The following is a 26,684-nucleotide window of genomic DNA, read 5'->3' as shown; positions in this document are numbered from 1 at the left end:
TCCCAGATGTCAGGACTGGGAGACACATCATTCTTTTTATGGATGTACGCTGGGCCATATTATGCCACTTTTAGGAAGACAAAATGGTTCCCAAGGCACATACATTTTGAAGATCAAAATGTTCTTTTCTTTTTTTTTTTTTTTTGAGACAGAGTCTCACTCTGTCACCCAGACTGGAGTGCAGTGACACAATCTCGGCTCACTGCAACCTCTGCCTCCCAATTCAAGCAATTCTCCTGCCTCAGTCTCCCAGGTAGCTGGGATTACAGGCAACGCGCCATCACCACATCCAGCTAATTTTTGTATTTTTAGTAGAGACGGGGTTTCACCATTTTGGCCAGGCTGGTCTCGAACTCCTGACTCAAGTGATCCATCCGCCTTGGCCCCCCAAAGTGTTCGGATTACAGGCATGAGCCACCGCGCCCGGCCATGTTCTTTACTCTTACCTCTGAAACAGCAGTCCAAGCAGGCAGTAGAAGGACCTCTCCCACGGCTTTGAAGAAGGCCTAAAGGTGGACAAAATGACACTGTTCAGCAGCTACCCTTAGGTGCGTTTTCCCTGCGCCTGCGCCTCCCCACGGGTCTCTATCAACCATCAGTTCAGTTTAATGCACAGCAATAAACGGAAACAGCTGAGGCATGTGCCACATTGTATTTTACGAAGCCCTTTTATAGATGTTATCTTATTTGCTCCCTGTGACAGCCCTGAAAAGTCAGTGGCCAACTCTGGAAAGTCAGAACAAACACTGCTCAGTGACGGCAGGAGCCCTAGCACAGCACCTGGGGGACACCACAGGCCCTCGGTGAAAGCCTGTTGAATGGATGAATGGATGGGAAAACCATGGCCTGCTGGATCTGCTTTTCTCAGCATAAGAAACCAAACTGATGTTGAAGCACTCGTGTTAACTGAAAATGACCTCTTTAGAAAGCAGAGGCTACTCGGGCCCTTGGTCAGCTCACCTTAAAACCATGTTTAGTTGGGTTCACTATTATTCTAAGGAAACAATGAAATTAATTTCCACTGTTTCCTCATCAGGAGATTTAAATGAAAACACGTGAATTTTCTACTTCTTTTGAAAAAAGCAGATGCTTGGACACCCCCTAGCCCACATTCCCATAAAACCACAATTAACCACAGCTGAGCAGCTCAGGCTTCATGGCTGTGTCCTCGGCTCCCCGCAGACCCCACCACTCCCCACTGCCTCACACCCTGTCCATTTCACTCATCTGTATTATTCACACAGGCTCTTAACTGTTTGTCTCCAACTATCAGCACCAGAATTAAACTTAGAGGCTGACCAAAATCTCCCACATTTCCACCAAACTGCCATCTCCAGAATATGCTCCTTCTTCCTCACACTCTGAGACACTAAATACTTAGAGAACACATCATCAAAACTCCTGACTCATTCATTCATCTTTATGAGATCAATATTTTTTGAGACCTTAGAGTGCAAGGCCTTAAGAATTAACGAAATAGGAAGCAATCGCCATCCTGTCTTCATTGAGCTGGAGCACGGGCAGCAAACTTCTTAAAGGGTCACATAGGAACGAGGTCATGCCTCACAGGTCATGCCCTGTGTCACAAACACTCAATTCTGCCACGGCAGTGCAAAAGTGGCTGTAGACAATACAGATTTGGACCAAGAGCCATCGTTTGCTGACTCTTGATCCAGAGCAGTCTGTCACACAGAAATATAATATGAGCCACATTTATCATTTTAAATTTTCCAGCAACATATTAAGAAGTAAAAAAAAAAGGTGAAAATTTTAATGATGTATTTTACTTAGCTCAAAAACCTAAAATATTATCATTTCAATATAGAATCCATATGAAATTACTAACTGGAAATTTCCCTTTTCTTTGCACAAAGTTTTGGAAATCCAGTGTGTATCTCACACTCACAGCACATCTCTAGTTGAAAGAGCCACACAGCTAATCACCACCTCACAGTGCAGTACAGGAAACGACTCCTTGCCATTTTCCTGTCCAGCTGCTAGTGGACAAGTGAGAAGCCAGGACACCACAGAAGCTTGTATAAAGGTGCCGGGTGCGGTGGCTCACACCTGTAATCCCAGCACTTGGGAGGCTAGGAAGGGTGGATCACCTGAGGTCAAGAGTTCAAGATCAGCCTGGGAAACATAGTGAGAGCCCATCTCTACTGAAAAGACAAAAATTAGCTGGGCGTAGTCGTGCATGCCTGTAGTCCCAGCTACTTGGAAGGCTGAGGCAGGAGAATCACTTCAACTCAGGAGGCCAAGGTTGCAGTGAACCAAGAGCATGCCACTGCACTCCAGCCTGGGTGACAGAGCGAGACTCCACCTCAGAAGAAAAAAAAGAAATTTGTATAATGGATGCCAAAAACTTCTCATTGGGTCAGAGATCAGTGGAGTGTGGGTAAATCTCCATGATTCATCTCCAGGATACCCAGCCACATACCCCAAAACAGGTCTACACCAGGGGTCCCACACGGATGACACACAGGCTGAACCTGCCTCGTCGATGTCTTTTATTTGGTTTGCACGTAATTTCACTTAAGATTTCAGTTCACTGCCCACTTCTTAAAATTGGGAGATTTTCCCCTTTAAAATGCCAGCTATGGGGTTTTCTTGTAGAATCAGCAGCAGTAACCCTAGAGGTTAGGGACAGGTGGCGTTGCGTAGCAGGCTACTGCTGGCCGCAGAGGAGGTGGTGCAGGCGGGCTGCCCTGCCTCTACTTCCCACTCTTGCTCTGTCTGGCCCAAGGCATCCATTTCCTTTAGTCCCTCAAGCCACGTGAGTTTGCAACCTCTGACGCTCAAGTTTAGCTGAGGGGAAGGAGGAAGAAAAGCACCAGAGAGAGTACAAGTGACCGAATTTAAAAACAAGGTGTTTCCTATGTAGACCCGCATTGCCGTGTGTCTTCCAAACCACACAGCCCATGAGGGTACGGAGCTGCCTCAGCCTCCACCCACCTCACTGCACAGACACCATCCCCACCAACACCCCCAGCCCCCACACCTGGGATCTGCAGAGGGCAGCCCTGCCTGGCCTTGTCTGGGCGCTTGCCTGTCTGGCCTTGGCCCCAAGTTCTGCTTGCCTCACTCTGCCCCCGCTTCACTCTTGCCCGCCTGGGCACCACCACCAACTCTTCCCAGAGCCCTGCCAGCCTGGCACTCCCCATCACACTCAGTTCAGGGAGCTGCTGGATGCCGTGGACACAACGACACGGCTAACTGCTGCCACTGCAGCATCAGGTGCAACACAGACCCTTCTAGCCGGTGAAGAACAGATCACAGCCAGGCAAGCAGTGGGCCACAGTGTCTCCGGGCACACCCTTCTAGAAGGTTCTAAGGAGTGACCTTTAGCACCGGCACTCCACAGGCAGCCTTCCAGAGAACTGGACATGGCCCAGGTCACAAACCCCACAAGGACAGGGCAATGCCTGGCATATCCATCACACATCCCCAGCACCAAGCCCAGCATCTGGCAGAAAGCCGAGGCTGCACAATGTACTTAATTAATAAAGCCATCGGTGAACCCACTCATGAGAATGCAACCGTGGCTCATTAAGCCATCCATTTTATAATTAATGAAGCAACCCACCCATAAGTAGGTGTTTAATCAACAATCATCTAATTATTTAATCTCGCCTGGACTCCCTCCTAACCTAGACACCAAGAAACACAGAGGGAGCCTGGACTAAGTGTCTGCTGCACATTCCTGAGGATGCTTCAGGGTACCCACGGCTAGTCGGAGGGGAGGGCGCCCAGGCCCAGAGTGGGTGTTTATTGAGTGCCAACTGTGTACCACAGCTAGTGAGAGGGGAGAGCGTCTGTGCCAGGAATGGGTGTTTATTGAGTGCCAACTGTATACCATGACTGGTTAGCCGGGAGGGCGCCAGCGCCCAAAGTGAGTATTAAGCCCCGACTGCATTCCATAACTATAGGCAGGGCACTAGTCCCCAGAGTGTGGTTGTTTATTAAGTGCTAACTGCACAGAAGGCACCACCTGTCACAGTGACGCCTTATAGCCCAATCACAACAGAAACGAAAGTGTCAGTATTTGTAAAGCACTTACTATATACCAAGCCCTGTCCCAACACCTCACACCTGGTCTTGTGTGTACATGCGTAAGGACCTTCCAGCTTGTCGACATCTGCTTTTTTTTTTAGACGGAGTCTCGCTCTGTCTCCCAGGCTGGAGTGCAGTGGTGCGACCTCGGCTCACTGCAACCTCTGCCTCCCGGTTCAAGTGATTCTCTTGCCTCGGCCTCCCGAGGAGCTGAGACTATGGGTGCACACCACCACGCCTGGCTAATTTTTTGTATTATTTTAGTAGGCACAGGGTTTCACCATGTTTCCCAGGCTGGTCGCAAACCCCTGAGTTCAGGCAATCTGCCCGCCTCAGCCTCCCAAAGCGCTGGGATTACAGGCGTGAGCCACCACGCCACACCTGCTCTTTCCACCTAACACCCGGTGGGCCATTCCCTTCAGAGTCCGGAAGAGCTCCCACACTGGAGCCTTGGCCTTCTGGGAAGAGCTCCCACAAGGAGCCTCGGCCCCACCCTAGAGCTCCTTCATGACTGGCTGAGCCAGGGGCCAATCCCACTCCCCTTGATTAGTGATTGGTCCAGGTATGGTCATGTGACCCAGCTCTGGCCAATGACATGTGAAGGGAACTCTGCAAAGGGAACATGGGGAAGATTTCCCCCTGACAAGGAGGGAGTCTCCTGACCCAGTCTTTCCCTTGTGGACGTGCTAGGGTAAGGCATGGGCGCTGGGAGCCTGCAGCTGGGCAGGAAAAGGAAAGGAGAATTGTAGCGGTGCTGGCCAGTCCCTGCAGTGAGTGAAGACTGAGCTCGTGAATCCTAGGGTTCCCACCTCTGGGCCTCCTGTTGCCTGAAGCAAGCACATGGCCGGAAGTCTAAGTCCACTGAGCAGAGGGCCCTGCTTCTCACAGCCAGAAGCACCTGAGAGATGTGGGCAACCTCACTGTCCCCGTCACAGTGGTCAAGCGGGTGTGCCAAGCTTGAATACTCTGCCCACGGACACCAAGCCAGGAGTGGTGGAGCTGGGGTCAAAGCCAGGTCTCTCTTGAGTCCCGCAGCTCCGTGTGCTTCCCTTTAAAGCCCCTCTCAGACTCTGTGACCTGTCATCACCCCCTCAACCCTGAGTGTCTTGAAAGCAGGGAGCGGCACTTGGTCATCCTGAATCCCCAGAACTTAGCATTTTCTATGAATGAATGAATGAAATCTGAGAAGACTAACTTCTCTTATCTGACAGAAAAGCTGTTGGGAACCTCCCGCCATTCCAAGATGTCTCAGGTCCCTGAACACAAGGCTCTGCATGTGCTTCTTTGGGTGCATCTTCAGCAAGGAAATCACACTTAAAAAGTGCTCACCACTTACCCAGCCCATAGGAACCCATCTGTGCACGGAGGAACCCATTTATCCCCGATGAGGTGGGTGCTGTTATTTCCTCTGCATCTCAGAGGAGCCAAGTGAGGCAGAGATGGTACCTCTCTCACTTGACCAAGGGCACAGAGTAACTGCAGATCAAAGGTCAATGTGGCCATGGGGCTCCATATACCCTACTCCTAACCCATACACTGTGCTTTCAAGCTGAGGCAGTCTCAATACCCATTCTGTCTTTGCATCAGCAAAAATGAGCCCTAGCCCTGAAACAGAAGACAGCAAGGCCATGAGAGCCCACAACCAACCTCTGCCTTCAACTGGAAACGACTTGGAGGAACAAAAAGAGGAAACATCTTGATTTTAATGCCATCAATGTTGCAGTCTCTAAGTGTTTAGATAGCTTTGGGGATTCCTACTGTGCACAGGCTGTGGTCCACGCCCCATGACTCGATCTGCGAGTGAGGCCCCTCCACCTTTTACCTGTTGCCAGAAGGCAACAGAGTTTATTTAGACTAGGAGTTGCCAACCCACATGCCCACAGGAGCCAGGTGGCTGCACAGGGGAGACCAGGCAGGTTGGGCATTGAGAAATCACAGCAAAGGCTCAAGTGCCCCTAAAGGAGGTTCTGCTGAGCTCTACAGAGCTGGCCACAAGGGCCACACCAGCTGTTCCTTCATGGGAAGGCTGAAGCTCAAACTCTGAAGTGAAAGTTCCTGCTGTTTTAAACTCAATGTAGGTCAAACAAAACATGTCTATGGTCCCGGTGACTGTGCTACCCCCGGTCCGCCAGAAACAGACATCAAATAGCCTTACCTTGGTGAGATTCAAGGCCGTCCCCTCCGAGAGGGACTTACTAGGTAAGCTAAGGGATAAATTTTGGAGGTAACTCAGTACAACTCCGGGACTTTGGAAGTTTTCTCTCTCTTCTGTCAGGTTAGTTATGATGGGATGGTAGGCATCTGTGGACGTCTGAAAGAAATTGACAACATGAGTTTCGACTAAGAACTAAAACCAAAATATTATGCAGAAATGTAATGTGTCCTACCTTTTATTATTTTTTTTTTTTCAGACTGAGTCTCACTCTGCTGCCCAGGCTAGGGGGCAGTGGTGCAGTCTCAGCTCACTGCAGCTTCTGCCTCCCAGGTTCAAGCGATTCTGCTTCCTAAGCCTCCCGAGTAGCTAAGAATACAGGCGTGCACCATCATGCCTGGCTAATTTTTGTATTTTTAGTAGAGACAGGGTTTCACCATATTGGCCAGACTAGTCTCGAACTCCAGACCTCAAGTGATCCTCCTGCCTCAGCCTCCCAAAGTGCTGGGATTACAGGAGTGAGCAACTGTGCCTGGATGCTCTTTTTTTATTTATGGAGATGAGGTTTCACTATGCTGCCCAGGCTGGACTCAAGCAGTCCTCCTGCCTCAGTCTCCTGAGCAGCTGGGACTACAGGCACAGCCACCACGCCCAGTTGGTCAAATGTTTTTATACCATGATGGTCATATAGCTCCTACTATGTACCTGACACTTTTGTGAATATTTTGCTTATATTAATATTTCATCCACACAACAACCTTATGAAATAAGTCCCCATTTGATGGATGAAACCAAGCACAGAGAGGCTTACACAAAAATAAGTGGTAGAACTTGGATTTGAACTCAGGTAGATGGGTCCGAGTCTGTGCACTCACTATTGTATTAACTTTCTCAAGAACAGAAAGTCCTTTAATTACAAACACTAATTCCAGATGACAATTTTTCTATATGAATAGAGCTTTTCCTCTAACATCAAACAAAAAGAACACAGGGAGAAGCCAAGCAGGGTGGATTCCTCGCTCCCCACTCACATTGCCCACTACCCCATGAACGAGCCCAGCATTTCTCCTTTTGGGCACCTTGGGTTCCTGGTGACAGGAACTGAGAGTTTTTCCTTCAGTCACTCTTAGCACAAAGAACTAGTGCTGCTGTTGGCTTCCCTCCATTTGTTATTTCTTCCCAGACAATGCACTGCTGGTAATAGAGAGCCCAGGCACCTAATGGAATTTTACTTCTCCAAGCAAATAGCCCAAGCAGAAAGATGTCAGCAAGCAGGGGGACAAGGATACACCAGCTCACCATGGGCTTTGCTGTGGGTGTCAGGAGGAGGCTTGGCAATGCTGAAGACAATAGAGCATGCTTTCCTAGAAAAGAAAACGTTGCATTAAGGACTAAAACATGGTCACTTTTTTTCACCCCAGGGAAGACCTGTCCTTATTACAAAACATACTGGCTTCAGACACATGGAAAAGAGTTTGAGAATGTTTTGAGGATGTTGCTGGAGATAAATTATGGGCTAGGAAATCAGCTGAATGATAGACTGTATGGATTTCCCCAGGTCACACTGTTTTCCATTTGTGTTTTAAATTGCTTTTGAACACCCCTCACGCAAGTCAGCATATTAAAAGATGATTTTATACAAGGATTACCAATTTCAAATAAATAAACTGAAATAGATTTCAACTGCATCCAGACTGGTTGGAGATAAAATAAGGAGCACTGCAATTCGCTGGGCCGGCACAGACAGGAGCCCTGGGGGTGTCCTCCTCTGAGATCAATGAAGTGACAAGAGACCCCAGTAAAGTGGTAGAGAAAACTCTTCCTGAGCCCCTTCTAGCGCAAGGATTCCAGTTATTCTCTGCACTCAGATCCCATGGGGTTAATTATGAATAATTACATAAAGACTAAAGATGAAGCCATAAGTTGCTGTTCTCTGTCTGTTCACCCCCAACTACTTCTAATCCTGCTATTTCCTGATGAGAACACAGACTTAACCTGATATCCTACTTCATTTCTGGAAAATCTCTTGAAGCTGCTTTAGATGAGCTGAGGAAATGACATCATCACCCCTTGCTGGCTGCAGGAGTGACTGAGCCCTTGGGTTTGGGTGGGGCTGAGCCGCTGGTGAACGCAGAAGGTGTGACGCTGCAGAGAGAACTGGACCCCAGAACTGCTCTGCTCTCCAAGTCAGAGTGACATTCACTCCTCAGGTGCCAATGAGTTACAGAGGAGTCATGTCCAACTCAAATTTAACTGTGTGTCCAGAAAGCAGAGTGATAGTGAAATCACTCCAGATATCCTGCCCATCCTTGCAAGTGATGACCAGAGACTGGAATGAAAATGAGAATCTGCCAGGTCCCCCATCAGTCCCAGTTCCCATGTGCTGAGTATGTTTCTCGTGTCTAAAGATACACACTTTCAGACTGCACGGCTCTGAACACAGCCTTCTCCTTCCTCCTCTACAGAAAGAGCTGCTGCCCATTCCAGTGCTGGGGGGGGACACCTGACCAGGGTGGCAGATGGTCAGCACTGTGCCTTTGTATCAGCAAAGGCCACCACACCTGGATGGATCCGTCAGTAAACGGTGCCGGCTCTAGCTCATGAGATTAGAGGAGGGTGTCACCTCTGGCCAGGTCACTCAGAAAAAGGCTCCCTCTGGGTACCTACAGTCCCAGCACAGCTTCAAATGCAGACAGATCTTCATGTAAAGAATGAGTTCTACCTACTTTTTTTTATTGCACTTTAGGTTCTGGGGCACATGTGCAGATCATGCAGGATTGTTGCATACGTACATACACGGCAAGGTGCTTTGCTGCCTCCCTCTCCCCATCACCTATATCTGGCATTTCTCCCCACGTTATCCCTCCCTACCTCCCACGGTCCTTCCCCTATCCCCCGCAACAGACCCCAGTGTGTGATGCTCCCCTCCCTGTGTCCATGTGTTCTCATTGTTCAACACCTGCCTATGAGTGAGAACATGCAATGTTTGATTATCTGTTCTTGTGTCAGTTTGCTGAGAATGATGGTTTCCAGATTCATCCATGTCCCTACAAATGACATAAACTCATTGTTTTTTATGGCTGCATAGTATTCTATGGTGTTTATGTGCCACATTTTCCTTGTCCAGTCTATCATCAAGGGGCATTTGGGTTGGTTCCAGGTCTTTGCTATTGTAAACAGTGCCATAATGAACATACGTGTGCATGTGTCTTTATCATAGAATGATTTATAATCCTTTCGGTATATATCCAGTAACGGGATTGCTGGGTCAAATGGAATTTCTATTTCTAGATCCTTGAGGAATCGCCACACAGTCTTCCACAATCGCTAAACTAATTTACACTCCCACCAACACTGTAAAAGTGTTCCTATTTCTCCACATCCTCTCCAGCATCTGTTGTCTCCAGATTTTTTAATGGATTCACTGAGCAGTGGTACATTGGGCCCCACACAGGCCTTCCAGGGACTTCAGGGGTCATTCTCTTATACATGCTTTACATAATATGCCTTGTCTTCAGGACCAGGTCACCAGGTGAGATAGGAATCTGGTAGATCCAGTTCTAGTTCAGGAAGAGCACAGGGTGTGTGCTCTCAGGAACATGTTAATAGAAAGCTCTTCCGAATCCCCCAAAGAATCACATAGCACCCCTCAAACACAGAGGGCCAGGGGTGTTTTGGCAATGAGGGTTTGCTCTGACAAGAACAAGAAACAGAAATAAGGGCACCTCTTTCCTGTGTTACTAAAACAAGTAAACTGTGAGGAGGGCAGGATTTGTCTGAGGCTCTTCATAACATAAATACAAGTGATAACTAATGCAGTAGATTGATCCCTTTTTTTTCCTGAAGGACACTGTATTTTGCCCTTCTGTCAGTGCTGGGAAAGGGAATGCATTCCATTTTCCTTGGTGGAAGCTGGAAGATATAAATGGCAGAGGCTGCAGTGGACACAGGCTGTTTTGCCTGCACAGCATCTATTCCTTCTGAGACCAGCATCCCTGATCATCCTCTGGGAGTCCCCTCTCCTTCACGTGTTCTGGATGAAGCTGACCTCCTGCCATTTCAAGGAGGGTGAAGGTGGGAGACTACGACCCAGGCCTAAGCCAGTCAGCACATTCCGTACACCCAGGCAGAAAATGACTCATGGATCAATATGAGGAGTCTGCCCAGCCCCAACATGGGAGATGGTTAAGAGAAAGGAGCTCCTTCTCTTCTACACAGGCCGCTGAGGTCTAAGCATGCAACCCTAGAGCATGGCAGCCACCTTGGCACCAGGAGCAGGCTAACACAAAAGAGGGCAGGGTCAAATGCTGAGATTCCCACTCACATCAAGTGAGCACTTGGACCAAACCAGTTCTGAAACAAAGTTTCCCCTGGAGCTTCCACTGCAAGAGAGGAAAAAGAAACACATGGCTTTCTTGGCTGAAGTTATTTTGAGTTGGGTTTTCTCTCATGCAATCAATAGAATCCTAACAACTGAGGGACTCGACATCAGAAGCAGCACAAGGGCAGGCAGGAACTCAGGTCTTTCCCTCCTGGTCCTGACCCCCGCTGCGCTGAGTGCCAGTGAAGCAGCAGCCACGTTTGTGAGTGCCTACATGCTGTCATTCTGGTGCATTCACTTGGGGACAAAATGAAAGCAGAACTGGAGGAGAAGCTGAATATCAATTTAAAAGTGGCTAAGAACCACTGGATTCTTGCCATATGCCAGGCATTGTGCTAATGGCTTTACATGCCTTTTCTCATTTTATCATCCCAACACCACCCCCAGAGAGGGTATAGTATTATTTTTATCCATTTTACAGAGCAAACAAAACTGATGTGAGAGATTAAGACAAAAAGGTTATACAGTACCCATTTCCATTTATGTGGAATCTCCAAAATAGGTAAAAACACAAAGTAGATTAGTGTTTGCCAGGATCTGGGAGAGGGAAGATAGGGAGTGACTGGTTATTGGGTCTGGGGTTCCCTTTTGGGAGGATGAAATGTTTCTGAACCAGGTAGAGGTGGCGGTACCAAGTGCTACTGAATTGTTCATTTTTAAATGGTTATGTTATGTTATATGAATTTGACTTCAATTTTTAAAAATGACTTCCCAAAGTCTTACGGTTCATTATGGCACAATGAAGATTTGAACCCCAGTCCACCTACCCACAGGCCCCTGCCCTGAACAACTGCCTTGTGCTGAGTAGGAAGAGGTATCTTTGGGGCTGTCCAAGGGCCCATCAGAGTATAGCCCCTGGGAGGCACACGGTTAACATTTGCTGATCAAAAACACTAATGGACCTGGAATATTTGCTATCCAAAACCTTGGATAACCCTCTGTCACATACACCTTGGTGCCCCAGGATGATCAACAGAACAATATTCATCTCAGAGTCACTCTAGTGACTACCTCAGGGAGCAGGTGTTCTACACACAGCTGTGTTTATAAGGTTCATTAGGACACATCATGCCGGCAGTGCTGATGGCTGGAACGCGAGAGTGGGAGAGGGGAATGCTGGGAAGGGAGGCAGACACCAGGGTGACACCTGGGAACAGACAGCTGATCTGCCCCGCCCCTCACACTCACTGACCAATGGCAGCAGTAAAGTACATGGCGATCTCATCTGGAGTCAGGGCCCGCTCCCAGATGATGAACTCATCAAAAGCGCCATTCTCGTAACACTTGGTCTGGTCCTGCTCAGACCCTATCACGAGGTTGACGTTGGACTCCCCGTAGGCATGAGACACTTTTCCACTCGGGTCAGAGGTGCTCAGGGTCCCGTTGACGTAGACTTTCAGGCCCTCCTGGGATTTCCATGTAAACAGGACATGAGTCCAATAGGGGCCTGGAAAAGAGTGAAGATCGCCATTCTGAGTGCCGTGGTTATGAGCTCCCCGTGCATGGGGTTTTCCTGCTTATAGCTACACCCTTCTTTCTTAAGATGATGAATCACTATCAACTCTGGTGAGTCCTCATACAGGGTCTAGCACAGACCCAACTTTCACCGTCCTTTGGAGCGGAGGAAAGACATGATCCTTTTATCCCCATGCCCTAAATTCCACAAGCAGTTCAAGGAGACTCCTTGTTATTAACATAGTAGTTACCAATGTAAATGTGATTAAAATATCTGAAAAGGAGCAGAGCACAGGTGCCAACCAATCAGACCAGAAGCTCAGTGAAGAATAAAATGGTCAGGAACAAGGCAAGGATGCCTCCTCTTACCACTCCTTTTCAACGCTGAACTCAAAGTCCTAACTAATGCCAACGAGGCAAAGAAGAAAATCCGCACAGACATATTGGGAAGGCTGTAATGACACTATGTGGATTCACAGATGACGTGACTGTCCATGGAGAAAATCCAAAAGCACCAACAGAACTGAAACTTGTTTAGTGAGTGAGCACGGCAGGATTGCAGGCTACAAGGCTAACGTACAAGTCAATGCTCTCTATCTGCCAGCAACAAACAAGTACAATTCACAGTTGTAAAACCTTTCCCGTTGTCATTAGTGCCAAAAAGGAAAAAGAAATACATGTAAATCTAATAATACAGGTATAAGCTATATACGAAGAAAACTATAAAACGGATGAAAGAAATTAAGTAAAAACTAAATAAATGGAGACATATTCCGTATTCATGGATAGAAAGAGTCAATGTTGTGAAGATGTCAGTTCTTCCCAAATTGATCTATATCTTCAACGCAATCCCAACCAAAATCTCATCAAGTTATGTTGTGGATATTGCTAAACTATGGAGAGAGGAGAGAGTCAGAGGGGCCAATACAACATTGAAGGAGGAACAATTTCAATTCCAAGACTTACTATAAAAAGTGACAGTAGTCAAGATGGTGCGGCATTCTGTGGGACAGAACACACAGTCCAGAGATAGACCGACAAAAATACAGTCAACCAATCCGTGACAAACGGGAAAAGGCAGTACAACAAACAAAGAGTCTTTTAAATGAAGTAATTCAAAATGGACTACAGGTCTAATACAAAATGAAAACTAAAAACCACCAGAAGACAACAGAGGAAAAACATCTAGATGACCTTGGGTTTAGTGATGGCCACAGCACAATCTGTGACAGCAGTAACTGACAAGATGGACTTCATTACAACTAAAAAATTCTGCTCTGTGAAAGATGCTGTCAAGACAATGAGAAGACAAGCCACAGATAGGAAGAAAATATCTGCAAAAGACATGATAAAGGACTATTATCTAAAATAGACACAAAAAACTCTTACAATTCAACAATAAGAAAACAAAATCCGCATTTTGGGGAGGCTGAGATGGGAGGATTGCTTGAAACCAGGAGCTTGAGACCAGCCTGGGCAACCAAGCAAGGCCTCACCTGTACGAAAACTTTTAAAAACTATCCCAGCTACTTGGGCAACTGAGGTGGGAGGATCCCCTAAATCCAGGAGATAAGGGCTGCAGTAAGCTATGATTCTACCACTGTACTCCAGCCTGGATGGCAGACCCTGTCAGAAAGGAGGGGAGGAGTGGGGAGGACCCAGCAGGGCAGGGCAGGGGAGGGGAGGGGAAGGGAGGGGAGGGGAGGGCAAGGCAGGGCAGGGCAGGGCAGGGCAGGGCAGGGCAGGGCAGGGCAGAGCAGGGCAGAGCAGGGCAGAGCAGGGCAGAGCAGGGCAGGGCAAGGGAGGGGAGGGGAGGGGAGGGGAGAGGAGGGGAGGGGAGAGGAGAGGAGGGGAGGGGAGGGGAAGGGAGGGGAGGGGAGGGGAGGGGAGGGGAGGGGAGGGGAGGGGAGGGGAGGGGAGGGGAGGGGAGGGGAGGGGAGGCAATCCCATTTTTAAAATGGGCAAAAAAGATCTACCTCACCAACCCATACAATATACAGCAACAAGAGTAAATGCTAATGTGAACAATGGACTTGGGGTGACAATGATGTGTCACTGCAGGTTCATCAAATGTAACAAATGGACCACTCTGGTGGGGGAAATGTCCATAGTGAGGGTGTTTGTGCATGTGTGGAGGTGGAGGGTAATGGGAATTCTCTGAACTATGCACTCAATTTTCTGTGAATTTAAAACTGTTCTAAAAAAACAGTAACAGCAATACAGGCATTCCGTGGCGCCCACACACCCAGTCTGCAGAGGCCAAGAAGGGGGTAAGCACAGCAACTGGCTTTTCCTGAGGACGCGGCTTCTGTGCTGACTGCAGTGAACAAGAGTGTGAAGGGTGGCTGCCCCATCACCAGGAGGCAGCCCCTACTCGCCCCCACCTATCAGTAACACGGGAGACGCAGACCCTGCCTTGCCAGTCTTTTTACTGCCAAGAGAAATCGGAAAATCTTAATTTTAAAATAAAATCATAACTAATGATCATAAATCATTCCAAATTTTTTTTTACAAACGCAGCCTAGGCAATCACAATATAGGACCTTAAAACCCATATAAAGACCCAACTCAGCCCACAGGCCATTGGCATCAACCTCTGTTCGAAGCTAGGGCGTTATGATGTTAACCACCATGGCAGTGCCTTGCTGGGCAAGATCAATCTCCCCGCTCATTCAGGAACCTCCATCAACCAGCTTTTGTGTTACTCTTCTCTCTGGCAAAAGAAACACACCCTCAACAAGAATAGTCATGATATTTTGACTGTCGATTCCCCCACAAAGGATCCCCTTTGTTCTGACAGTGTTCGTGGTAAGCCGTCCTCCTGAGCTTGCTGCTGGAAAGAACAGGGCAGCCCTTTTAAAGGACACACATCACCTCCAGCCAGCCCTGCATCATAGATCACCCAGAATGACATCAGGGCTTCTTGCTCAAGATTGTGCAACTTTCTGATAATTCTGAGTCTCTGGAGAACGCTTGGATCGTGGGTCAGTCCAAAGTATTATTGCCCCTGAGTTTGAAAGCAAGAATAACAAACACCTTCAATGCACAAAGGAAAAGATATTGCCAGCCAGAAGTGTTTCTCATTCTCGCCCTTTCCCTGGGTGGAAAAGCAGCCAGGGTTGAGCATACTTCACCTTAAAGCATGTTCAAGGTCAAAGAACCTAATGAGTGCCTGAAACCATGTTCCATCAGCCCCAGGAGCACAGAGATAAGACACTTACAATCAGAACTCTGATAGCAAGTGGAACAGGAGGGTCACGGACAAGGTTCAGATGGTTCTGTGTCAGAGTAGGGAGGCAGAGATTATTTCTGACCTTAGGGATCACAGATGGGAAATTCTAAGTAGATGTTTGCTGAACTGCCCCCACTAAGCTGGTCCGAGCACACCGAGCGCCTTCCAGACTCTCTGTGCCAGGCTTTATGCAGAGCAACCCGCTTAGTTCTCACAGTCACCCTGTGATGTGACTCTGCTATACTGTCATATTATGAATGAGGAAACTGAGGCACGGAGCAGTTAGGGAAGGTGCCCAGATTCACACAACTACCAGCATACAGAGGCAGTATTTGATCCAGGCTGTTTGGCTCCAGAGTTCACGCTTTTTAATAACTGGGCAATGCAGCCTCCAGAGCCAGAAAATGGATTCCCCTTAAATATGTCAAAGATGTTCCCTACTGAAGGAAACCATCCTAGGCTTTTGTGCTGCCCCCTCCACCTCTGCCCTTCCCCTGCTGGGCTCCAGTCCTATCCGCCCCCACCCCATGCCACCCTGAGTTCTTCTGCGTCCCCAGCCACCTGCTTCCCTTTTCCAGCTTCCACTTCAGACCTTCATTGGCCTCCTGCCTCACATCTGTGTCTCAACACCCACCCGTACCAGGAGGCAGCGGCATCCCTGGGCTCCTTGGGCTGCGCTGGCGCCAATGCTGTCACTTACCTGGGGGGCTGAAGGAGGCCTCCCATGTCTTGGAATTGTCCCGTGTGTACAGCTCCACGGAGCCTCTGCCGTTGCTGGAGCAGACCTTGAACCCATTCGAGATGACCTGTCCCCCATACGCAGAGGAGACTGGTCTAGACTGTTCTCCTTGCGTCTTCCAGAAAAAGGAAAATGTGACCCCTGAGGAGAGGAAAGTCAAAAGATCAGTTATTCACAGAGGGCAGGGGACCTGACTTCTCAGAAGCACATGGTTCTCTTGGCTTTTTATTTTTATTATTTATTTATTTTTGAGACAGAATCTCTGTCTTCAGGCGCCAGGTTGGAGTGCGGTGGCACGATCTCGGCTCACTGCAACCTCCGCCTCCTGGGTTCAAGCAATTCTCCTGCCTCAGCCTCCCACGTAGCTGGGACTACAGGCACGCACCACCACGCCCAGCTAATTTTTTTTGTGTATTTTTAGTAGAGATGGGTTTTACCATGTTGGCGAGGATGGTCTCAATCTCCTGACCTCGTGATCCTCCCACCTTGGCCTCCCAAAGTGCTGAGATTACAGGCGTGAGCCACCGCGCCCGGCCTGCTTTTTATTTTTCATTCGGAAAGCATTTTGTCCCCCTTCTTAAGACAGTGTATGTTCAGTTCAGAAAAGCCAGACAGTAATATTTGCTCGTGTTTATTAAGGTCTCACACAGCGCCAGGCACTTTTCTAGGACTTTTAAATGAATTTAAAAAGTACAAAAACCTTGCTTCATCCCCCTTATACAGATAAGGAACTGAGACTAGTTCACTCAAGGTCACCAGTGACTGATGAAGATCGCTGCAGCCCCAGGCAGTCCCACCCAGGAGCGTGCAACTGTGAAGACCTAAACCCTCAGGTCTCTCTCCTGTTCCTCCAGAAATGTGGTTAGGGTAGCTCCTTCCTAACTCTTCCAGAAATAGATTTTACAAAGACATGAAGCATCTCATGCATACTGGTTTAGAAACAACAGTTCTATAAAGTTTGCTCCGCCATGAACTTCCTCCAATGTCTATAAATACACTTTCACTTTGTCATTTTTATGTCTGTGCAGCGCTGCATTCTAAACAGGCATCACGGTCTTTTTCTAAAGCAACAACACCCTGTTGCTGGAAATCTTAAGGTTTTCTTCCCTTTTTTGAAGAAATTTTCCAACAGAACTTGAAGCAAATGTTTTTGCATACGTCAGATTATATGCCTTTAGGGTACACTCCCAAGAGGGGATTTCTTGCCAAAGGGAAGCACGCTTTGAAGGTTTTTGATATCTTCAATGTTCATTTCCGACAGTTGAATCCAGAGAGGCCAGCAGCTGAAGCCTTTGTCAAGACCCCAGTCTGCACATTTGTGGTCGGTCCTGACCCCGGGGCCCCATGCTTCCATGCTTCGGGGAGGAGGGGTTCCACGTGGACTAAATGGCCTCAGCAATGCAGATTAGCATGAACGAGCTGGCTCATTAGTTCATGCTGCCTCTGCCACCAGAAGCAAACAGAACATCCCTCAAATCTGCTGTGGCGGTATATTACGGTGTATTATGACAGACATTATACCTTTGTGGGTTCAAAGTCCTACTATGACCAATGTAAACATGGAAAAACTGTCATTTTTATGATCCTGATGTGCGATTTCTCCATCTTTTTACAATAAAAGGAGCTGCAGACCAGGCGCCGTGCCTCACCCCTGTAAACCCAGCACTTTGGGAGGCCAAGGCGGGCGGATCACCTGAGGTCACGACCAGCCTGGCCAACATAATGAAACCCCATCTCTACTAAAAATACAAAAATTAGCCGGCTGTGGTGGCATGCATCTCCCAGCTACTCAGGAGGTTGAGGCAGGAGAATGGTTTGAACCCAGGAGGTGGAGGTCTCAGTGAGCTGAGATCATGCCACTGTACTCCATCCTGAGTGACAGAACAAGACTCCATCTCAAGAAAAAAAAGAGGAAGCACAGAAGCCCAGTCCTCCTACCCGTCCTGCACTCACGTCCGCTGGTCTGGGGGCCAGGCTCCCTGCTGAAGGGGCAGTCGGGCAGGGCCTGGCTGGAGGCTCCGTGGAGCTTGGGCCTCTCTGGCGTTGCAATTTGAAGCTCTGCGCAGTTGTCTCTATTCCACTTCTCTGCCTCAGTAGCATCGGCCCACCTGGCCTTTGTGTGTAAGCGTGTGTGTGTGTGTGTGTGTGTGTGTGTGTGTGTGTGTGATGCTAGCTGCCTGCCTGGACTCTGCCTGTGATGGCTGGAAATACATCCAGCTGTCTCACCACCACCAAGCCCAGCCCCGGCACCTTGGTAAGAGGGCTCAATGGTGTTGAGAGAGCACACATGCCCGGTACTGGTCCAAACAGGCTCATGATAGGATGGTGAGCAGTGGAGAGAGGCAGAGGGATATCTGTCCTGGGCCTTATTTCTATAAATGGTGCCAAATTTATAGATTTTAGCCCTTACCTTGAAATAAGGTTATGGGCACAGTCTTACTGAGTCACTGAATTCAAAGAAGACATTTGTCATCCGTGTATAAGGCAGTGTCTCATTGCCAACCGTCCTTTCTGTGATGCCTTATGAACTAACATATCTGTTAGAAGTCCTTCAAATGTCGTGTGACAATATATCATGACAATTACCTCTTCATGGGTTCAAAGCCTTCGTAGGAATGAAAAACACACCATAAATTTTATAACCTTGGTATGGAATTTCTCAACTTTATTTTTTTTAAAGAAGAAGAACCTAAAAAAAAAACTGGAAGGGTCTGGACCTTTGTGGAGCCCTGAGAGGCTCCAGAGTACAGCTCCAAGTCCTATGGGGTCTATCCTTAGGGCTACTGGGATAAGCAAAAAGCCCTCACAAGTGTCCAGTGATGAGGGTCACCGTGGAAGTGTGTGACTGTGGGGGCAGCCCAGAGGCCGAGGGCAGCTAACGGTGGTGTCCCGGGACCTGGCCAGTGCCGCCCCCAAAACTCACCTTATGAGTGGGCTCCCTGCAATATCCACCTTGTGCTCTCAGGGCACAGAGGCCAGGACAAACCCCAAGCCTCTGCCACTTCTCTCCACACTCAGGCAACCCGTTTCACAAGGAAGTGAGCACAGCGCATTGTGAAATTTTGTTATGAAACAAATTCCCAATAGGATTCATGAAAGTTAATTTTTTCCAAAAACTTTGCTGCATTTTAAAATTCCTTTCACTCAATTCAAAATGAGCCTGTCTTGGCCAAATGCCTTTCTGTTCAGGAAGAAAAATAAAAATTAAAAAATTCCATGTGGTGTTAGGTAAGGGTAGATAGAAGGCCATCCGCGGTGCCTGTAACCAAGCTTCTCACTTTAGTTAACTCAGCCCACCAAACGATGGCTTCCGCCTGAGCAACAGCTTACATTTAACTATCAATCCATGTCTTCATGGACTCATAAATTCACAATGTGCCTTCAGTCTGAGCCTTTTAAGGAACTTGGCCTCACGGAGTTGGGTCATCAATGCAAACAAGGAAAATGCTGAAGGAAAAAGAAATAATCATAATATTGACAAACTAATTTGATGACTTTTTTCTTGTTATGAGCATTGAATCCTAAAATGTCCAAAAAATAAAATGAGGAAAGATCTTTCTCCACAAGATGAAAAAAAGGAAAAATCAAAGTCTAGAAGTCATAACACTAATAAATTTGAGTGCATAAATACAATATTCTGAAGGCAAAAAAAAATTTACCATAACAAACTCGAAGACAACCATCTAGGAAAAAAATATGTGTCATAGATTTAACAAATGAGAAGTTAATTCCCTTCATATGTGAAGACTGCTACATTAAAAAAAAGGATGATTTCTAGCAGGTAATGAGAACTTATATGGGCCGAGGCTAACTCTTCCCAACAACCTATGTATTAGGGGTCACTATTGTCCCCATTTCACAGGGGAGAAAACTGAAGTGCAGAGAGGTTAGGTAACTTGACCAAGGCCACACAGCTGGCCTGTGTCAAGTCAGGACTTGAACCCAGGCCGCCTGGATCTGGAGTCAGCATTTGTGATTGCTGTGCTGTGACTGCTGCACTGCTCTTCCCAGGCCCACAGACCAGCACGGTGCAAGAGCACTCAACACACGACAAAGCAGCAACGGCCCAGGAGGGCACAACCTTCTGCAGGCATGTGGGCCCGCCCGGCGTCCATGCCCCCATGCCAGTCACCACAGCCCACACACCCAAGGCTGACTCGGGCTGGGCCGATCACAATTGCCAGGATTGGCCCAGGCATGGGCAAGCTCAGCTGGCAAAACCAGAACTTGGAGCTTCTGAGCGGATGCTGCTTGCACACCAGGAAAGCAGCCTTGAGAATAGAACCAGAGCAAGGCAGGGACAGTAGCTGATGGCCACTGAGCACCTGGACAGCCTGTGGCCCACTGCATTTCCCAAAGAGCTAGCTGTGACTGAGAACAGAGCCAGAGCTAGGCAGGGACAGTATCTGATGGCCATTGAGCACCCAGACCAGCCTGTAGCCCACGGCATTTCCCAAACAGCCATGACATTGCACCTCCCACAGGCTTCCATGTGAGACTCAGAGCCCATTTCCAGCTGCATGGCTTTGCCCCTTGCTGGTCCTGTGCCAGGTGTGACCTGGAGAAGACAATTGTTTGCATATTGAGTCTTTAAAATTCTCACTCCTCCCCCACCCCAAAGACCCACTTTAATCGCTTCTGAAATGCCTGGGGCTGTGGACCACTCACTTTCCCCATGGGAATAAGAAATTTTTCTCTTTCCCCTTTCCCTGCTCCTCCAAGAAAGCCACATGCAGGCCATCCTGGGGAATGGCCACTGCCTTCAGCTGCAGCAAGGGACAGCAGAGTCCTGCAGGCTGAGGACATCTGGAAAAGGCTGGCCCTGCCTAAGGGGGAGGGTCACTCCTTACCCGTGACTGGCTGCTGCCAGTAGGGTGCAGGGGAGGAATTCTGATACTTTAAGAGAAGTTAGAAGTATAGGTCTTTAAATAAAACTTTCCCATATATAAAATTTGAACTTTTTGAGACAGGCTGGAGGGCAGTAGTGCAATCATGGCTCACTGCAGGGTTGACCTTCTGGGCTCAAGTGTTCCTTCCGCTTCGGCCTCCTGAGTAGCTGGGACCACAGGTGCACACCAGCATGCCCTGGTAATGTTTTTTTCTTGAGACACAGTGTCACTTTGTGTGGCGTGATCTCAGCTCCCTGCAACTTCTGCCTCCCAGGTTCAAACGATTCTCCTGCCTCAGCCTGGGATTATAGGCACACGCCACTATGCCTGGACACTTCTTTTTTTTTTTTTTTGTAGAGACAGGGTCTCCCTATGTTCCCCAGGCTGTTCTGAAACTCCTGGGTTCAAGCAATCCTCCTGCCTTGGCCTCCTAAAGTGCTGGGATTACAGGTATGAGTCATCGTGCCCACCAGAGTGGAATGTTAATTTTAAAACAGAAACACTAAAAGCATCATGAGAGGCTCCATTTCTGAAAACCTGGTGGGCTAGGGTATTTGGACCTGCCCACCTGGCTGGAGACAATCTAGAGAGTCTCACTATAAAAACAGAAGATCAACACAGCGCCCACCAACCCAAGCAGGTACAGTCAGCCGCAGCCAGTTCCGGGATGTGGTGTCATGTGAGATGCGAGAATCACCTGGGGAGAATGGCTAAAAGCTATTCACGGATTCTCGGGCCTCGTCCACTGAGACTTGGAACCAGCACGTCCAGGTTGGGGTTGGGAACTGCCACAGTCTGCAGCCTGCGACTGGTGCCCAGGCCCTGTGAGCTGTGCTTGGAGACGCACTGTACCACAGTATCGTGCAGCTCAGGCTCATCCTGCATCCTCTCTGGGCCTCAGTTTCCCCATCTGTTCAAGGAGTGCATTGAATGAATGCTTCTCTGAGGATCACCTGCTTCACAGGCCTCCAAGCCCCTGACCCCAGATCCCCTGAGGAAGACGGTAACTGGATCCCCATTTGTCCCCCAGGTCCCTCTGGAAATTTCTATCCTGAAACTCCACCTGCAAATATTTTAGCATATCATTGACAGCTTTTTACATTTAGGAAACGAATGCAAAGGGGAAAAAAGTCAACTCAAAGCTGAGAAGAGGGGAAGGGCCATTCGCAGATGCTCCAGCTGCTTCGGGACTTCAGGAGCCTCCTAGGGTTTATAAGCAGAGGAGGTTCCTAATGTGTGTGAGAAAAAAGTGAGGGAAACATTCACAGAGGGAGGAAGGTGAAGCTGAGGAGCTAATCAAGGAGGCTGCCTTTACCAGGAGCTTCCAGTAATGCTGGAACTTGAAGCAATGGGCAGAAGTTACTTGGGACAGAATTTAGCCCAATATCAGAAATAAGACACTAAAAGTCAGAGGAGTCCAACAATGGAATGGGCTTCTCTGCCACTGTCCATGCTTTTACTTGTTATATTAAATAACATTATCTTAACTGACATAGCAATAAATCAGAGGAAGAAATGAGAGCAAGCAAGAAAGAATTACCTAATGATTTGCACGTTGGTGCTGAAAATGACCTTTTTTGGATTTTATGCAATCAGTTTTCTTTGATTTAACTTTATTTCACGGTGGTCAGAAACTTCGCATGAGATCTGCCTCCTAGCAACATGCTTGAGCGTATGGTCAGTATTGACTATAGGGTCAGGGTTGGAGAAATGACTTCTCTAGGAGTCGTGAGCAGCCCTTGTTCAGTATTCCCTGGATGGAGATGCATTCAATGTGCAGTGTCTATGCTGTGCCAGGCCCTGAGAACTCAGCAGTGGCGAGACAGACTCTGCTCATCCTCACTGAGCTGAAGTAAGGGAGAAGGAAGTGACAGGCCATCATCAGCGGGGCAAGCTCTAGGAAGAAATGTAGAGGGAGCAACGAGGGCGTGAGACAGAGGACTTCACCTGGACGAGAGCTCATCCCTCTAAAGGTTACACTTGAGCTGAGCCTTCAAAGTCTCCAGGTAGGTAAAAGAAGGTGCTAGAACATTCCAGCAAGGGACCCTTCCTATTTTCAGTTTCCCCACCTGCGTGCTCACTGGTCAGGGGAGTTGAAACAGAGAATCCTGAGTATTGGACAAACAGACTGTGTTTTCTAAGCTTAACGTTCAAGAATGTTCAGGGATCCAAACAGTCTTTTTCTCTACAGTGTCCTCCAAAGCTTCCCCCATTAGCAGCAAGTGACCTCAAGAAAACGTCGCCAGAAGGCACCGTTTGCAAAAGACAGGACCCACGGCAGCTCCTAGAATGGAGGCAGGCAGACAAGCAGCAGAGAGAGGCTCTGGAAGAAGCAGGGGTGGAGGGAGGGCCTGGAGCAGGGGCTGCAGCAGGGACCTCTGCCTTCTATGGGTGGCCTAGGGGGACAGCCTCATTTCTCAGCTTCAACCCTGTCTCATAAAACATTATTTATTTAAAAATCGGCTGAAAATATGAAGAAAGACCACATGCGGATTTGGAAGTAAGAAATATAAAAGCCGTGGGCCTGCCGGGCAGAGGCTGGGGAGCATTTCTCTATCTAACTGTTGCTTTTGTTATCACAGGTGATGTTCATGCCCACAGAAGTGAGTGTGAGGAGGGCTCACGTAACACATCTAAAAAGGCAAATCCAATGCTTCCCTCGCGTCCATTATTCACAACTTTCATCGGATCTGAATACTACCTGAATCATAATTATTAGGGAACATTTTCCTCTAAATTAACCCATTTTTAAAGCTCACTGCTTACTGAAATCTCTTAAATAACATATATAAAAACACATTTCTGATGCGCCCATTGTATTTTTGTTTTAGTTGTTCCAAGGACCCCCTGAGAAGACCTCATCTAACTCCTGCTACATGGACTTTAATTTGGAAAATGCTGGGCAGCTCTTCCCTGTTCGCCTCGTTCTCCCTGTACACAGAAATACAAGCTCATCGGGGCCCCAGGAGAGTCCGCCTGAGCCCAGGTTATGGCAGAGGAAGCAGGAAAGGCATGCAGTGACCCTTGCGCAGGCTCATGCCACCACCGCCGCGCCCCCCCCGCCCCCCGTCACCTGGTAAGGCTGAACTCAAGACCCAGCAGGCACAATGAGAAAGGCCCCACCTCTCCTCTGTGTCTGCATCAGGCCTCCAGAGAGCATCCTCTCACCGAGCCAGCATTCAGTGAAGGTTTCCTAGCTTCATTTCCTTTCTTTTATTTTTCTTTAAATTAGAGACCAAGTATGAGTTTGAACTCCTGGGCTCATGCAGCTGTCCTGCCTCTGCCTCCCAAAGCACTGGGATTACAAGTGTGAGCCACCGCACCTCCGGCTTTTACATCTGGTCATGCTCTAAAGAAAGTGGCCACACAAAAAATACCTTACGAGTTCCACTTAACCACGACACACAAGAAATTGTCCACAGTGGGACACGAAGCCCGAGTTCATGGCTCTTTCTGCCACCCAGGTTGTTGGGGGATGAAATGAGTGAATACATGCTCTGGAATTAGAACCAGAGCAGAATCAACAAGGATTGGTGCAGAGCTGGGGCTCAACACGGGCGTGCGGCTATTACTGCCAGCTCAGCCACAATAGCCCGTCAGAGGGGCACGTGGTGTTCTTATGAGAAAAGGTATCCTAGTGAAGAAGGGGAAGCTTGGAATCATTAACACAGGAGAAACGCAAACAGCCTCTCCACAGCTAGACCAACCATGTGGCACGAATACACTGTGATAGCTCTTTCAGTCTTCACAGCAGCTCCATGGAAAGCTGCTTCTATTGACTCATTTTACAGATAAGACTTTTCAGAGGGAGGAAGTGGCTGCCCACAGAACAGGTCAGAGCCCGAAGTGGAACCCAGGCCTTCTGGCCCCAGAGCTCATGCTGTGGACAGGCTCTGCTCAACCTGAAGATGGATGGAAGAGTCAAGAAGTCTGGTGGGGGCTGAGGAGGGCTGGAGATGGAAGCCCAGCACCACCATCACTTAGCTCCAGCCAGCCAGAGAAGTCAGGAGATACTTCTCAAGAAAAACTGCAAATATGTGAAAATCTCCTATTTTTCAATGTTGACAGCTAATTTTAAAATGTTAGCCCCATGCCTGTCCAACTGAGCACAGCCACAGGCCAGAATCAGTGCAAAGGCCGCTTGCTCATGTGTGACATCAGCATGCAGATAAAACCTGTCCAGTAGCTTTAATTTCCCGCTGACCCCATCACAGTCTCCCTTCTCAGGTTTGTAGTCTGTGATCGTCCCAGCCATCAGGACCCCTGGCACCTGCACCATCCTTGTCCTCCAACGAGACCAACCACAGTGTGGTTGCTGGAGCTGTCAGGATGCCTCTACTCCAAAGAGAAGTCGCTCCCTAGAAACCCAGAAAAAGCCACCACAGAGACGCCCGCCCTTCCCAAATCCAAGGCAGGGAAGGGGCGACCCAGGAGCACGTATTACTCTCCCATCCTCTCCCCTGCCACCAAGCACATGCGAGCCCATGGTTATTTTTTACTTTGTAAAAATAAATAAGCCTGGGATGTTTATGAAGCTGTTTGAACTCAAGAACAGCTCAAACTATGAGTTTGTAAACATGACCATGGTTTAGGGCCTTGTAACCATTGCTCAAAATTCTGCTTTCCACAAAGCCCAAAACGCATCCTCCCACATGTTTTTGCCTTGCTAAGCTTTTGTTTATTTTTCTTGGAACGTAGTCCATATTGTCCTAGAATCGTGTACAATGACCTCATCACAGAAGGCCATCTGATGTCCAAAACACCTTAGAGCTTCATACATTAAACTTTTGTTGCTCACTAGAGATCATAATTTTCATTTTGCCTAGGAGAAAGGAACCTGACAGCTCCAAGCTGGTTTGATGACAGAGAACAATTTCCCAGAAAATTGCAATGTGGCCCAGATGTGCACTGCCTGAAGCCTAGACACCAGAGAGCAGGTTACACTTCACCAAACGAAAGCAAGTCGCGTCCGGTTTTTCTTTTGCGTCTCTGTGCACTGCCCACGGCATTACTTTAGCCACAGACGTGCACCACTTGCCGGGACAGTTCTAGCCACGGCCCAGCCCCTCTCAATGAACATAAAAGAACCAAAACCAGGCGTGAGTGTTAGTGGGCAGCCCCGCCTGCTCACCGTCAACATCCCAGAGCCAGAAATAACACCGTATGAGCCATGCCATCAATTTCCTTCCCACCAGTGCCACAGCCCTATCCAACACCCAGCGTGACATCACTGAGTCTGTTTTTCAGAAAGGTTTTTTTTCCCCTCCTTTACAAGATTAAGTATTTTGATCTCACATCTCTATAAGGAGATGTTATAACTTCAGCCTCCAGCACAAGTCTCTGCTTATCAATCTCCCTGCCTATATTCCTCCCTCCTCACCCTGTAATCCACTGTTAACATTCTCACACATTCTGCAACTGATGAGAACCTCAGGTTCACATCTGCCAGTTACCAGAGGAGCAGGTCCCCCCTGACAATGAAATGCATGTAAAGATGCCGCAGGGATCAGCCGCTCACCTTCAGGGCCACACTGCTCCGGCTTGCTGATGCAGGAGCTATTGTACCTGCCGTAATAGAGAAGCGTGACTCCCTTTTCCTCTTTCAGGTAAATGCCTTTGTTGACCTTCCCTTCCACAATATCTAAGGAAGAAAAATGACAACATCATATGTTAATAACCTTCCAAGATTAAAAGTCTGAAGATGTGTGTCAGACCTACAAATAACTTATGTCTACATATGCAGTATTATTTTCTAATTATACATTTATAACACCATATATTAT

The 26,684-nt window shown here is 48.2% G+C and overlaps 1 protein-coding gene across 16 annotated transcripts in view; it reads right to left on the bottom strand.

Annotated features, from left to right (window-relative positions):
* The window catches only part of ADGRD1 (adhesion G protein-coupled receptor D1), a 180,809-nt gene that overhangs the window by 135,095 nt on the left and 19,030 nt on the right, over positions 1–26,684 (bottom strand). For all 16 annotated transcript variants that reach the window (XR_013522223.1, XM_078337776.1, XM_054239147.2 and 13 more), the window contains 6 exons: positions 26,420–26,542; positions 15,974–16,153; positions 11,779–12,033; positions 7,505–7,569; positions 6,209–6,364; positions 447–506 (listed from right to left, as the gene is read on the bottom strand). Coding sequence is in view for 15 of the 16 variants with exons in the window: in XM_078337776.1 (XP_078193902.1) it covers positions 447–506; positions 6,209–6,364; positions 7,505–7,569; positions 11,779–12,033; positions 15,974–16,153; positions 26,420–26,542 (839 nt within the window). In the remaining variant the exon portion in view is untranslated. The remainder of the gene's footprint in view (positions 1–446; positions 507–6,208; positions 6,365–7,504; positions 7,570–11,778; positions 12,034–15,973; positions 16,154–26,419; positions 26,543–26,684) is intronic.

Source organism: Callithrix jacchus, chromosome 9 (assembly GCF_049354715.1).
Source record: "Callithrix jacchus isolate 240 chromosome 9, calJac240_pri, whole genome shotgun sequence".
In the NCBI taxonomy this organism is placed as follows: Eukaryota; Metazoa; Chordata; class Mammalia; order Primates; family Cebidae; genus Callithrix; species Callithrix jacchus.
This window is presented reverse-complemented; position numbering and strand designations above follow the sequence as displayed.